This window comes from Bos mutus, chromosome 23 (assembly GCF_027580195.1).
Source record: "Bos mutus isolate GX-2022 chromosome 23, NWIPB_WYAK_1.1, whole genome shotgun sequence".
In the NCBI taxonomy this organism is placed as follows: Eukaryota; Metazoa; Chordata; class Mammalia; order Artiodactyla; family Bovidae; genus Bos; species Bos mutus.
Genome location: NC_091639.1, coordinates 19322005 through 19337866, shown reverse-complemented (window position 1 = coordinate 19337866; position 15862 = coordinate 19322005). Strand labels below are relative to the sequence as shown.

Here is a 15862-nt window from a genome sequence, read left to right as displayed (position 1 = left end):
TCAGAGCCCAATAATTCCCCTTAATATACCATGAAGATCTTCCTATGCAGATAATGTACTTCCATATAAACATTTTTTAAAAAATCAGAAGTTATACATCGTGAATTTAATCAAAAAAGAAACTACTGATACAGAACTAAAGATATTAGAAATATGCATAGAGTAAAATAGTGAGTATAAAAGTCAGCTAAATCCATAAATGTTTCCAGTTAAGCATCTGTAAAGGAATTTTTCACCTCTTTTCTTTCACACTGATACACATTTATGACTTGTTGATGCTGGCAAAAATCAGAGAAACCAATATTAGTTGAGTTTTATAAACTATGTGAAATTAATTTCAACCACAGCATTCTATGTGAATGTACAACCCTGATGTCATGGATGTTTTATATCAGATCAGAAATACGATGGTTTTTTATTTTTAACAGTTATGATATATTAGATTATTAGTAATTATAATATTTTGCTTACCTAATGCCTCGGTGAACAAAATATTAATATTTATTATTTACCTTAAAAATGTTTAGAAGACTTCAACATAAGAACCACACACATTTAAACGTTTTCTTGTAAAACACAATCTCAGGGAAATTAATGGCATTTGCTGTTTGTTGATTCTGGTAATGACTGTCATTTTTCTACATAGGAATACAAGGTATATTCTTATGCAATATGAAGAATTGCTTAAGGGCAAAGAGTTCTTAAATAGCATTAGACATTTCAGAGAGGGAATTTCACATATTTTTCAAATTTGCTGTGAGGTAGACTATTATGTTTCACTGACGGTTTCATGATATAGCTTTAAAAATTTTTTTTGAATAGATGTCTTTCTGGGAATCATTTATTTCAAGCGATTTTGGATAACAAAATATTCTTTAATACACAAAGCCTCTCAATGCAACTGCAATAAATATTACCAGTATGTTCTGGAACTAACATAAGATGATAAGTCTCATTTCCACAGTCCTTTCCACTGTTTTAAAAAAATCTTAGCATTTGCACTGCACTCAATTTCTGTATGGACGGATAGACTTGACATTTTAAAAATCAAAACCAATACAATATTGTAAAGTAATTAACCTCCAATTAAAATAAATAAATTTATATTTAAAAAATAAATAAAAATCATTGCTTAAAATTAGTTTAAATCAATTATTATATAATCTTCTAACTGCTTTTCAGTAATGACTTTAAGAGGCAACAACACAAAAGCCAAGCGAGATATATTCTTTTTCTGTCTGTAAACTATTAGTGAACATAAGAATTCAGTTAAAACCTCACATTCTCTGGCAAGTCTTTCATTAGGAAGTCTCTACCTTAGCAGAGTATAATAAATTATTCCTTTCTCCAGGTCATTTTATCTTATACTTATGTCTATAACTGTGTGATACAGTTCTGTTACTGAATTATTGCATCATCACTTTCCCCACTAGAATTGTGAGCTTCTTGTGAGACCATGTTTCTATGTGAGACCAAGTCTAATTCATTCACTTCCCCCACCTGCTCCTAGCAGAATGTCTGGCAAGTATTAAGTATTCAATAAATGTCTTTGAATGAATGCATAAATGAATTTTAAAAAGACTGCCTTTTATTTAAAGCACGTTTTTTCCTGAAGAGTGCTTTATATAAATATTATTTATCTTGATCCATGTGAGAATCCAAAGAAGTAATCATTATCATCCCTAAGAGATGTTAAGTGAATTTGCCAAGGTCAAGTAGCTACTAGGACAGAAACTCAAGGACCACTTCTTGAGCTCCCACCCTAAATACATTAAGATGTTATCCACGAGCTGTCTTCCACTTTCGAGTAGAATGAAATAGGTCACAGCTGCACAATGTTTCCGTGCAGCATCAGAAAACCTGAAAAAATGACAAAAGCATGCCTTTTTAGATACCAGACCAGATGATTGGGTTTAGCCTGTACAGTGGGTCTCTGCTGGAGGAAAGAGAAACCAGTGAAGTTTTGTGCACAGCTGGCATGACAGGTTGAAAATTTGAGGAGCAGCAATGTGGCTGGTTTCCCCAAGAGACATCCGTTGAGTCTGGGGTTGTGTGAAGGAAGCAGGGAGGCTGGGTTTGGACCAGCAGAATGAAGTCACCTACGTTCCACATATCTAGGAGGCAAACTCCTGCTGGAGGGAGGGAGCCCATCTTAACTATAGAGTTGGTCTCCCCCTCAATATATCTTCTACACTTGCAGCTTTCAAGAGAAGGAGGCTAAACAGATGAGCTCAGAATTTCCAAAGAGCAGAGCAGAATGAACTGCTCTGTTTCAGGGCTAAGGAGATAAAGACTGCCAGGCTTTTAATCAAAAGCCATGTAGGAACATGTCTAAGGACAGGGGATGAGCCACCGCAGACCTAGCCTTTGTGTGAGTGTGTGGAGAGAGAAAGAGAAAGAGAGAGAGAGAGAGACTTATCATAGGAATTGGCTTATACAATTATGGGGGCAAAGAAGATCCCTGGGCAGCCATCTGCAAGCTGGAGAACCAACCAGTGGTGTGATTCAGTCTGAGTTCAGAGATCTGAAAACCAAGGGAGCTGATGGTACAAGTATCAGTCTGAATCCCAAGGGTTCAAGAATTAGGGGATAGGGGTTAATGGGACAAGTCCTGGTCCAAGTCTGAAGGTCCAGGAGCCAGGATTGCCAGTGTCTGAGGGCAGGACAAAAGGGATGTCCAAGCTCAAGCAAAGACAGCAAATTCATCCTTCCTCCACGCTTTGCTCTACTCAGACCCCCAACAAATTGGATAAGGCTCATCTGCACTGGTGAGAATGATCTTCTTTACTCAGTCTACCAACTCAAATGCTAACCTCTTCCAGAAATACCCTCACAGACATGTCCAGTAATAATGCTTTACCAGCCATCTGGAAATTCCTTAGCCCAATCAAGTTGTCACATAAACTAACCTCACGGTGGGTTGACTTCTTATCTCTCCATACTTCCTCTTAATCTTTTCTTTAACTAGTGGGTTCTAGAAGAAGGACAGAACAATTTGGCTTCCTCCATGCTCCCCAAGGCCATAACCACTTAGAGATTCTGCATCAGTTAGGGTATTTTTAGTTGCAAGTAATAGAAATTCAAACTGGATCACACAACAATGGTAACATATTCCTTAAGGTGTGGCCCAATCAGAGTTACAGTTCTCTAATTTTTCTCAGTTTTCCCTTCTTGGTGTGTTGGATTGATTCTGAGGCTAGCATGTTATATGTTGGCAAAGTAACAATAAAATCATAACTTTACATCCTACACTACAAAGAAAGAAAGAAATGTGTTTCAGAAATACCAGTAATAGTTCTGAGGTTGGCTATAGGCCAAGACCAAGGCTAAGACCATCTCTGATCTAATCAATGTAGTCAGTACAAAAGAATGTCCTCTTTGGGCCAGTACCTGTCATTTGTTCCAGCCCTGAAGAAAGATATTTGAAGGTAATGATGGATCTCCAGTGGACGTGGGGACTGTTGCAAAAGGTTCAGTGGGGCATGGATATTGGGGGTCAGCCAACAGGTGTCACACAGAAACACACACCTCAGCTAGCAGCAACTAAAAGCTTAACCAAAAGAATGAGCATAAATCATTTACAGAGTATGTTAGAGCAAGATATTCATACTAAAGACAAAAACTGTGTTAAGTTGCAAAACTATAGTTTAGTGGACCAAAGAGGATAAATAATATATAACATTGTGATGGGTTTTCTTTCATCTTTCCTATTGAAGGACTTGTATAAAAAAGAGCACTGGCTTTCCTTTGCACTTCAAGGATTATGCTTTTGAGCACTGTACTTGTACTCTCAAGTATAATCGTATTACATCAGATCTTAAATCAATACTTCAACATCTTTGTTAATGTTCTAAGAATGTTCCATGCTCATGACTGTATAAGCATTACTGAACTTGGCATTCTGCTCATGTTGCCTTCATTGTTAGATTAATGCTTATGTAAAAACACTGCTATAATTACAATGATGGCGGTTGGCAGACACCCTCTGTGAGCATAAAAGGAAAATTAGAGCACCAAGAAAATGTGTGGTAAAGAGGAGAGGGGTTGGCTGAGCAGGGGGTGATAAGTTCTCCAAGTTAAAGCTCATTGAATATAAAAGTTGGATTTATATACTGAGCTGGAAAAGATCTCAAGAAGTCATCTGGTCCCCAACTTTTAGGCAGCAGCACACATTAAAATGATTCAAGGCTAAGAGTTAATTGTATTCTGTGCAGCATTTTTTTTCCCTTAAAAATTGAAGAAACAGTAGGGGAAAGAAAAGTTAATTAATTCTTAATTCAAAGCTTATTGTATTTTGTAGTTCTGAAATATTTGAGAGAAGATTTTAAAATTCCAAATCCCTGCCAGATAGAAAGAAGATATTTCAAAATAAATATTTTACTCTTTGCTCTGCCGGTGTGATATGAGGCAGCAATTCCTTTATTACCACAAAAAGCCTAAGGGAAGACTTTGGAACTAGGATTGAACTAGCAAATTCTGCTTTTCTGAGACTGTTGAGGGACAGTTTGTTCTTTAATTTCCCCCAGGGATAATTAAGTACACAGTCCAACCAAAATGCTAAAAAAATATGTTAATTATATTTGTAAGAAACTCTCACATATTTCATGAAAGTATATTATTCTTTTCTTCATATCCTATTGATTTATATGTAATTTAAATTATGATAGCAACATAATTTTGTATAACACTTTTCTTCAACAACTCAATTTCCACTTCTAAAAGTTTAGCCCCAAGATATAATCATAGATGTGAGAAAACACTTAGATACAAATGTTAATTACAACATAATACCTAAGAGCCAAAATTGAAAACCACTATAATACCCAAAAACAGAAAGTGGTCAAATAAATTATGGCGCTTCTGTACAACAAAATATTACATAAGCCAGAGGGGTGGGATGGGGAGTGAGATGGGAGGGAGGTTCAAAAGTGAGGGGATATACGTATACCTATGGCTGATTCATGTTGAGGTTTGACAGAAAACAACAAAATTCTGTAAAGCAATTATCCTTCAATAAAAAATAAATTAAAAAGAAAAAAAATTATGTCATGAAGTATCAATGTTATGGGAAAATGTTTGTGACATATATCATTGTGAAAAACTCCAAGTGTGTATAGTATCATCCCATTTTAAAAACAAACAATATGATCTAAAGGAAATATACCAAAATATTAATAAAAAGATAAAGCTGAGTAGTAGGGCTTCCCTAGTAGCTCAGTTGGTAAAGACTCCACCTGCAAGGCAGGAATTCACCTGCAATGCGGAAGACTCAGGTTCGATTCCTGGGTCTGGAAGATCCCCTGGATAAGGAAATGGCAACCCACTCCAGTATTCTTGCCTGAAAAATCTCATGGACAGAGGAGTCTGGCAGACTATAGTCCATGGGGTCACAAGAGTCAGACACGATTTAGCAACTAAACCACAAAGCTGAGTGGTAGTTACACAGGTAATTGCTACTATTTTCTTTGTGCTCTATTATATTTTCTATAGTGAATATATGTCACTTGGATAGCTAGGGGGAAAACCCATAAGAGCCCTCCTACACTGTTGGTGGGAATGTAAACTGGTATAGCTACTATGGAGAATAGTATGGAGGTTCCTTTAAAAACTAAAAATAGATGATCATCACATGATTCAACAATCCTACTCCTGGACATTCATCGAAAAGAGGAAAACTCTAATTCGAAAAGATCCATGCACCCCGGTGATCATTGCAGCACTACTGATAATAACCAAGATATGGACACAACCTTAATGTTCATCAAAAAGTGAATGGATAAATATGTGACATGGGTACACGATGGAATATTACTCAGCCATAAGAGAATGAGATCATACCATCTGCAGCAACATGGAAGGACTTACAGATTACAATACTAAGTGAAGTCAGACAGAGAAAGGCAAATATATGATATCACTTATATGTGGAATCGAAAAAAAGATACAAATGAATTTATTTACAAAATAAACTCACAGACATAGAAAACAAACTTATGGTAACCAAAGGGGGAGAGGGGAATAAATTAGGAGTTTGGGATTAACAGTACATAACTACTATGTATAACATAGATAAACAACAAGGACCTACTACTATAAAGCACAGGGAACTATATTCAACACCGTGTAATAACCTATAAGGAAAAGAATCTGAAAATTATATATATATATATAACTAAATCCCTTTGCTGTACAACTGAAACTAACACAACATTCTAAATCAACTATACTTCAACAAGAAATTCAAAACTATTGTTTTTAATGTAATATCTCTTAGTTTAAGTAAGCAAATGTTCAAAACATTCTTTCTATGCATTGTGGTAGTAACACATCATGGTCAACAAAATGGAGTAGCCATCATGGTCAACAAAAGAGTCTGAAATGCAGTACTTGGATGCAATCTCAAAAATGACAGAATGATCTCTGTTCGTGTCCAAGGCAAACCATTCAATATCACGGTCATCCAAGCCTATTCCCCACCAGTAACACTGAAGAAGCTGAAGTTGAATGGTTCTATGAAGACCTACAAGACCTTTTAGAACTAACACCCCAAAAATATGTCATTTTCATTACAGGGGACTGGAATGCAAAAGTAGGAAGTCAGGAAGCACCTGGAATAACCGCAAATTTGGCCTTGGAATACGGAATGAAGAAGGGCAAAGACTAATAGAGTTTTGCCAAGAGAATGCACTGGTCATAGCAAACACCCTCTTCCAACAACACAAGAGAAGACTCTACACATGGACATCACCAGATGGTCAACACTGAAATCAGGTTGATTATATTCTTTGCAGCCAAAGATGGAGAAGCTCTATACAAACAGCAAAAACAAGACCAGGAGCTGACTGTGGCTCAGATCATGAACTCCTTATTGCCAAATTCAGACTTATATTGAAGAAAGTAGGGAAAACCACGAGACCATTCAGGTATGACCTAAATCAAATCCCTTATGATTATACAGTGGAAGTGAGAAATAGATTCAAGGGATTAGATCTGATAGACAGAGTGCCTGATGAACTATGGACAGAAGTTCGTGACATTGTACAGGAGACAGGGATCAAGACCATCCCCATGGGAAAGAAATGCAAAAAAGTAAAATGGCTGTCTGAGAAGTCCTTACAAATAGCCATGAAAAGAAGAGAAGCGAAAAGCAAAGGAGAAAAGGAAAGATATAAGCATCTGAATGCAGAGTTCCAAAGAATAGCAAGAAGAGGTAAGAAAGCCTTCCTCAGCGATCAATGCAAAGAAATAGAGGAAAACAACAGAATGGGAAAGACTAGAGATCTCTTCAAGAAAATTAGAGATACAAAGGGATCATTTCATGCAAAGATGAGCTCGATAAATGACAGAAATGGTATGGACCTAACAGAAGCAGAAGATATTAAGTAGAGGTGGCAAGAATACACAGGAGAACTGTACAAGAAAGAGCTTCATGACCCAGATAATCATGATGGTGTGATCACTCACCTAGAACCAGACATCCTGGAATGTGAAGTCAAGTGGGCCTTAGAAAGCATCACTATGAACAAAGCTAGTGGAGATGATGGAATTCCAGTGGAGCTATTTCAAATCCTAAAAGATAATGCTGTGAAAGTGCTGCACTCAATATGCCAGCAAATTTGGAAAACTCAGCAGTGGCCACAGGACTGGAAAAGGTCAGTTTTCATTCCAATCCCAAAGCAAGGCAATGCCAAAGAATGCTCAAACTACCGCACAATTGCACTCATCTCACACGCTAGTAAAGTAATGCTCAAAATTCTCCAAGCCAGGCTTCAGCAATATGTGAACCATGAACTTCCAGATGTTCAAGCTGGTTTTAGAAAAGGCAGAGGAACCAGAGATCAAATTGCCAACATCCGCTGGATCATCGAAAAAGCGAGAGTTCCAGAAAAACATCTATTTCTGCTTTATTGACTATGCCAAAGCCTTTGACTGTGTGGATCACAATAAACTGTGGAAAATTCTGAAAGAGATGGGAATACCAGACCACCTGACCTGCCTCTTGAGAAACCTATACGCAAGTCAGGAAGCAACAGTTAGAACTGGACATGGAACAAAAGACTGGTTCCAAATAGGAAAAGGAGTACATCAAGGCTGTATATTGTCACCCTGCTTATTTAACTTCTATGCAGAGTACATCATGAGAAACGCTGGGCTGGAAGAAGCACAAGCTAGAATCAAGATTGTTGGGAGAAATGTCAATAACCTCAGATATGCAGATGACACCACCCTTATGGCAGAAAGTGAAGAGGAACTCAAAAGCCTCTTGATGAAAGTGAAAGAGGACAGTGAAAAAGTTGGCTTAAAGCTCAACATTTAGAAAACTAAGATCGTGGCATCTGGTCCCATCACTTCATGGGAAATAGATGGGGAAACAGTGGAAACAGTGGCTGACTTTATTTTTTTGGGCTCCAAAATCACTGCAGATGGTGATTGCAGCCATGAAATTAAAAGACGCTTACTCCTTGGAAGGAAAGTTATGACCAACCTACATAGCATATTAAAAAGCAGAGATATTACTTTGCCAACAAAGGTCCATCTACTCAAGGCTATGGTTTTTCCAGTGTTCATGTATGGATGTGAGAGTTGGACTGTGAAGAAAACTGAGCACCAAAGAATTGATGCTTTTGAACTGTGGTGCTGGAGAAGACTCTTGCGAGTCCCTTGGACTGCAAGGAGATCCAACCAGTCCATCCTAAAGGAAATCAGTCCTGAGTATTCATTGGAAAGACTCATGTTGAAGCTGAAACTCCAATACTTTGGCCACCTGATGAGAAGAGCTGACTCATTTGAAAAGACCCTGATGCTAGGAAAAATTGAAGGTGGGAGAAGAAGGGGACAACAGAGGATGAGATGGTTGGATGGCATCACCGACTCAGTGGACATGAGTTTAAGTAAACTCCAGGAGTTGATGATGGACAGTGAGGTCTGGCGTGCTGCAGTCCATGGGGTCGCAAAGAGTCGGACACAATTGAGCGACTGAACTGAAGTGGACTGCAAGGAGATCCAATCAGTCAATCCTAAAGATCAGTCCTGGGTGTTCATTGGACGGACTGATGCTAAAGCTGAAACTCCAATACTTTGGCCACCTCATGTGAAGAGTTGACTCATTGGAAAAGACCCTGATGCTGGGAAGGATTGGGGGCAGGAGGAGAAGGGGATGACAGAGGATGAGATGGCTAGATGGCATCACTGACTTGATGGCATGAGTTTGAGTGAACTCTGGGAGTTGGTGATGGACAGGAAGGGCTGGCATGCTGTGATTCATGGGGTACAAAGAGTTGTACACGACTGAGCAACTGAACTGAACTGATTCATTGTGGAGGATATACATATGCACGTGTTATTTATATTTCTTGCTCAGTCCACACATACGCTGGGGACGCATTGCCACTATATACATTATCTTGAAATAGTTTCATGCATTGCCACTTAGATTTCTAATTCTTCGTTCTCATATCTTTCCATTTGACTAACACTTTCCATGTGTCAGTAGTGCTTTGAGACTCTTTTACAGTGTTTTTCTATTAGATGTGGTGTTGCCTCATCTTGTAATTCATGCCAGAGAAAGGATATTTTCTACCTAGCTGCTCCTCTACAATATCATGGGCCGTCTTGGCAAGATTCATCAATCTTTACTCTGATTTGAACTCAGGTCATTTGAGATTTCATTGAAAAGAAATTTACCTCTGATATCAAACATCATGTTGACTTTAATAAACAGAGAAGGTTCCTTTTCACAAGGCCATAAATCAATATGACAGTAAACATTCTGCTTCAAGAGACAGGCCTCAAGCAGCCCTCAAGGAGGGCTGTCTCTTGCAAATTAAAAGTATATACTTGTACATTAAGGCCACACTCTTACAACATCTGCACCTGAGTCTACTCTAAATAGACCAGATGAGATTGTAAAGAATGTTGTAGGCTGTCCTAAACAGCTATATAACAGGCTAGCTTATGCTCCAAATTGTTTCAGATATTTTAATTAATTCAGGCCCGCCTACTTGCCTGCCTTCATGAATAATTTAGTCTCAAGTCACCTGGATGGGAGAGTGAGGCAGGCCTTAGCATGGGGATGGGCAGCAGACTAGTAGGAGCAAGGCATCTGTGTCTGGGTGTGGTGATCTCACTAGCAGCCCAGTGCGGGGTCTCAGAGCCAATGAGGGGTGAGGAGAGTACCGACGTGGGGATGTGGCAGTGGCCTCACACAGGCCGGTAGAGCCCTCATGGGTTTAGGAGGTTGTGGCTCAGCTGGTAAAGAATCTGCCTGCAATGCGGGAGACCTGGGCTTGATCCCTGGGTTGGGAAGATTCCTGGAGAAGGGAAAGGCTACCCACTCCAGTATTCTGGCCTGGAGAATTCCATGGACTATACAGTGGCAAAGAGTTGGACATGACTGAGCGACTTCCACTTTCACTTTCCATATGAGTCTGGGGAATTGTGGTCATAGCACCAATGGGAGATTAGTAGTGTAGCAGGGGTACTAGGGGAATAAGTAAATATTGGGTTGGCCAAAAAGTTCGTTTCAGTTTTTCCATAACATTTTACAGAAAACCCAAATGAACTTTTTGGCCAACTCAAAATATAGTATAATGGGAGCCAAGTTTCTCACTGTGGGAGAAGGGAGTTATAAATATGAAAAAGGGAGAAAACTAGAATGAACCTGTGCTATTGGATAGGACTTAGAGTTAGTGTGAATGTATGGTTTTCAAAATACATTTGGCTATACCTAGAAATAAAGATGTCAGTGTGTATTCTATGGATGCACATATATTCCTTAGCTTTGTCACTGAGAGGTCCTAGAAGCTGCAGCAATACCCTGAGACCTTTGAGCACGCTAGTGCCTAGACCTTGGTATTCAAATACCACTCTTCACTAAAATGAACCAGGGCTTCACAGGTAAGTGGCTGACTCCACAGCTGGGGCAGCTGTACAACAAGACTCTGGGACATCTTGTGCCAAAAAGTAAAGAAATGCTCAAAGAATGATGGGGTACATCGAAAGAGACACTAGAGCTATTTAAATGGGGCTTTTACCAGTGAAATCTGGGACAATTTGACCTTCAAAATAAATGATAGTAACAAGTTGTAACCCAAGAGTCCACACTACTATAAATAAGTAAGGAGAGAAAGTTTTCCTTACAGTAGAATTCCGACTAGTAAATAGAAGGAATGTTGGAATTGAAAAATCACCATTTGGCAACCACAGAAGTAATAATGAACTGAGCCAAGAAATGTCAATGAATGGTGAAATAACAGGTAAGAAAACTGATGTTTACATAGCCTCAGAGTATCTTCCTACAAAATATTTTGGCTTCTGCTCATTATATGGACGGGTTTTCTTTGCATGAAAATCAGTAGGGAAAAGTCAGGCATTCCCAAGGAACCAGTCTCATTCTTTGCTGAGAATCCCAGAGTCTCAGCCTGTGTATTTCCACCACTGAGAGTGAATTGCTGGGGATCACCATGGATAATAAAAAAGTGGATTTTATTTAGAAAAGGCAGAGGAACCAGAGATCAATTGCCAACATCCTCTGGATCATCAAAAAAGCAAGAGAGTTCCAGAAAAAACATCTACTTTTGCTTTATTGACTACGCCAAAGCCTTTGACTGTGTGGATCACCACAAACTGTGAAAAATTCTTCAAGAGATGGGAATATCAGACCACCTGACCTGCCTCTTGAGAAATTTGTATGCAGGTCAAGAAGCAACAGTTAGAACTGGACATGGAACAATAGATTGGTTCCAAATAGGAAAAGGAGTATGTCAAGGCTGTATATTGTCACCCTGCTTATCTAACTTCTATGCAGAGTACATCATGAGAAATGCTGGGCTGGAAGAAGCACAAGCTGGAATCAAGATTTCTGGGAGAAATATCAATAACCTCAGATATACAGATGACACCACCCTTACGGCAGAAAGCAAAGAACAAAAGAGCCTCTAGATGAAAGTGAAAGAGAAGAGTGAAAAAGTTGGCTTAAAACTCAACATTCAGAAAACTAAGATCATGGCATCTGGTTCCATCACTTCATGGCAAATAGATGGGGAAACAATAGGAACAGTGACAGACTTTATTTTTGGGGGCTCCAAAATCACTGCAGATGGTGATTGTAGCCATAATATTAAAAGATGCTTGCTCCTTGGAAGAAAAGTTATGACCAACCTAGACAGCATATTAAAAAGCAGAGACATTACTTTGCCAACAAAGGTCCATCTAGTCAAAGCTCTGGTTTTTCCAGTAGTCATGTATGGATGTGAGAGTTGGACTATGAAGAAAGCTGAGTGCTGAAAAATTGATGCATTTGAACCACTGGACTATAAGAAGATCCAACCAGTCCATCCTAAAGGAAATCAGTCCTGAATATTCATTGGAAGGACTGATGCTGAAGCTGAAACTCCAATACTTTGGCCACCTGATGTGAAGAACCGACTCATTGCAAAAGACCCTGATGCTGGGAAAGATTGAAGGTGGGAGAAGAAGGGGATGACAGAGGATGAGATGGTTGGATGGCATCACCAATGTGATGGACATGAGTTTGAGCAAGCTCCAGGAGTTGGTGATGGACAGGGAAGCCTGGCATGCTGCAGTCCGTGGGGTCAAAAAGAGTCGGACATGACTGAGCGACTGAATTGAACTGAACTGACGATTGCTACTGCAATGATCCCACTGGAATTTATAGTCATGGCATGAGTGCTGGTAATTCCCATTATCTTAGTCCATTTGGGCTGCTATAACAAAAATACCACAATCTAGGTGGCTTGTGTGGTTTAGTTGCAAAGTCGCGTCTGACTCTTTGGGACTCTTGTAGCCCACCAGGCTCCTCTATCCATGGGATTTCCCAGACGAGAATACAGGAGTGGATTGCCATTTCCTTCACCAGGGGATCTTCCTGACCCAGGGATCAAACTCGTGTCTACTGCATTGCAAAAGGATTCTTTACCATGGCTTATAGACATCAGAAATGTATTTCTCATATTTCTTACAGTTTTAGACACTGGGAGGTCCAGGATCAAGGCACTGACAGATTTGGTGTCTGGTAAGTGCCCACTTCCTCACAGATGACTATCTTTTTGCTGTGTCTTTACATAGTAGAGGGGGCTTCCCAGGTGGCTCAGTGGTAAAGAATCCACATGCCAATGCAGGAGATGCAGGAGACTCGGGTTCAATCCCTGGGCTAGGAAGATCCCCTGGAGGAGGAAATGGCAACCCACTGACTCCAGTATTCTTGCCAGGATAATCCCATGAACTGAGGAGCCTGGTGTGCTAAGGTCCATGAGGTCACAAAGAGTAGGACACAACTGAGCACGTACGCATGCACATTGTTGAGGGGTTGAGAGAGCTCTGTGGGGGTCTCTTTTATAAGCATATTAATCCCAGTCACGAGGGCTCCATCCTCATGATCTAAGCACCTCGCAAAGGCCCCAACTCCTAACACCATCACGTTAGGTATTAAGTTTCAATGGTAAGAATTTTGAGGAGGACACAAATATTCAATCTACAGCACCCATTAAGAGACCATGTATTAAACAATTAAAATTATATTCCAGACCTTAGAGTCTAGCCCAGTCTAAGGGGTTCCAGGGATCTGAGCTGGTCCTTCAGGGTCATGTACCAGTCCTTCAGCAGGTCATTTAGTCTGACAGAAAAGGAATCTCCACAGAGATTAAAACTGGCCTTCAGGAAATACATGAGGTTCTAGAGCAGCATGGTCTGATAGAAATATAATACAGGCCTAAATCTGATACACAAGCATAATATGAAATTTCTTAAAAGCCACATTTCAGTATAGCAAAGGGACTCAACTCAGTGCTCTGTGGTGACCTAAATAGGAAGGAAATCTAAAAAAGAGGGGATGTATGAATACATATAATTGATTCACTTAACTGTACAGTAGAAGCTAATACAACATCGTAAAGCAACTATACGCAGATAAAAATTAATTAAAAAAAAGAAATCCTGGGCCTCACCCTTGCCCTCCGTCCCTGCGCCTGTACCACGGAGGCTGTCCCCCCGACCAACCCGGCGCAACACATAGGCGACCCCTGTCCGTGCCCCGGCAGGCCCCGCCTTTCCAAATTTAAAGGGGGCGCAGCATTCACGCGTCCCACCCCAGGTGCCCTCTCAAGTCTCCCCGCCAGAGCTGCCCAGCCGCTGAGGAACATGGCGAAGGTGGGGCAGGTCCTGAGCCTCGAGCCGCAGCACGAGCTCAAATTCCGAGGTCCCTTCACCGATGCTGTCACCATCAACCTGAAGCTTGGCAACCCGACAGATCGAAATGTGTGTTTTAAAGTGAAGACCACGGCACCACGTAGGTACTGCGTGAGGCCCAACAGCGGGATCATTGATGCAGGGGCCTCGATTAACGTATCTGTGATGTTACAGCCTTTCGATTATGATCCCAATGAGAAAAGTAAACACATGTTTATGGTTCAGTCTATGTTTGCTCCAATTGACACTTCTGATATGGAAGCAGTATGGAAGGAGGCAAAACCGGAAGACCTTATGGATTCAAAACTTAGATGTGTGTTTGAATTGCCAGCAGAAAATGATAAACCACATGATGTAGAAATAAATAAAATTATACCCACAACTGCATCAAAGACAGAAACACCAAAGGTGTCTAAAGCTCTGAGTTCCTCCTTGGATGACACTGAAGTTAAGAAGGTGATGGAAGACTGTAAGAGGCTGCAGAGCGAAGTCCAGAGGCTGTGGGAGGAGGACAAGCAGTTCAAGGAGGAAGACGGACTTCGGATGAGGAAGACAGTGCAGAGCCACAGTCCCCGCTCCCGCGTCAGCCACGGCTGGGAAGGAGGAGGGCCTGAGCACCGGGCTGCTGGCGCTCGGCGTCCTCTTCTTCATCGTTGGCGTGATCATAGGGAAGACCGTCTTGTAGAGGCAGCATGCGAGACGGGGATTGGATTGATGGGTCCGCCATAGTGTGGCATTTAAATTTATCATAACCATGTGTAAAGAGTAATTAATGTATGATGACATCTCACAGGTCTTGCCTTTAAATTACCCCTCCCCGCTTGTGTGCACCCACGTGCACACATGCACACACACACACAAATAGAACATAATATAACAATCTTTTAGAAAGTTTAAAACACATAGTAAATGATTGGGGCAAAGAGTGAACCTTATTAATGACAAGGGAAACCATGATTAAATGGTAATGGCATCTTGTAAATGTCATTTTAAGCGTCAGTTGCCTGGAAAATCCCATGGAAGGAGGAGCCTGGTAGGCTGCAGTCCATGTGGTCGCTGAGAGTGGGACACGACTGAGCGACTTCACTTTCACTTTTCACTTCCATGCATTGGAGAAGGAAATGGCAACCCACTCCAGTGTTCTTGCCTGGAGAATCCCAGGGACGGGGGAGCCTGGTGGGCTGCTGTCTAAGGGGTCCCACAGAGTCAGACACGACTGAAGCAACTTAGCAGCAGCCTTGGTCCACGTTGCTGGATTTCCTCTCTGCAAACATAACACTCTTCCCTGTCTGTTGGTGCTGGCCTCTGGGAAGCTGGAGCCCACCCTGTCGATGTCCTTCCCGAGCCACTCACTCAGTGCAGGCAGCCTCTCCATGCTCATCCCAGCCATCAGTTCCTGGGGACTGATGAACAGGGCCTGAAGGCACCAAGAATGGTGCTGTGGCAGCATCGGCTGTGCTCATCAGCAGTGGGGAGTGTGTGTCGCTGATTGACGCAACGTTCTGGAAGTCAAAGTCATTGAATGCTGTTCTCTTCAAGGGACCAAGCTAGATAACTATTGGTTCATGTAGTGAGATTGAATTCAGAGATGAATTCAGAGATTGAATTCAGAGATGTTTAATGCATATTTAACTTACATAATGTGTTTCATCTCATG

General features: G+C 40.8%; 1 protein-coding gene across 1 annotated transcript; it reads left to right on the top strand.

Annotated features, from left to right (window-relative positions):
- Positions 1-14136: 14136 nt before the first annotated feature.
- Positions 14137-14905, top strand: LOC102282065 (vesicle-associated membrane protein-associated protein B-like). Its single transcript, XM_014483474.2, is given in 2 exon segments — positions 14137-14784; positions 14786-14905. Coding segments are annotated over 2 exon segments (732 nt in total). The 5' UTR covers positions 14137-14157; the 3' UTR covers positions 14891-14905.
- Positions 14906-15862: the final 957 nt, after the last annotated feature.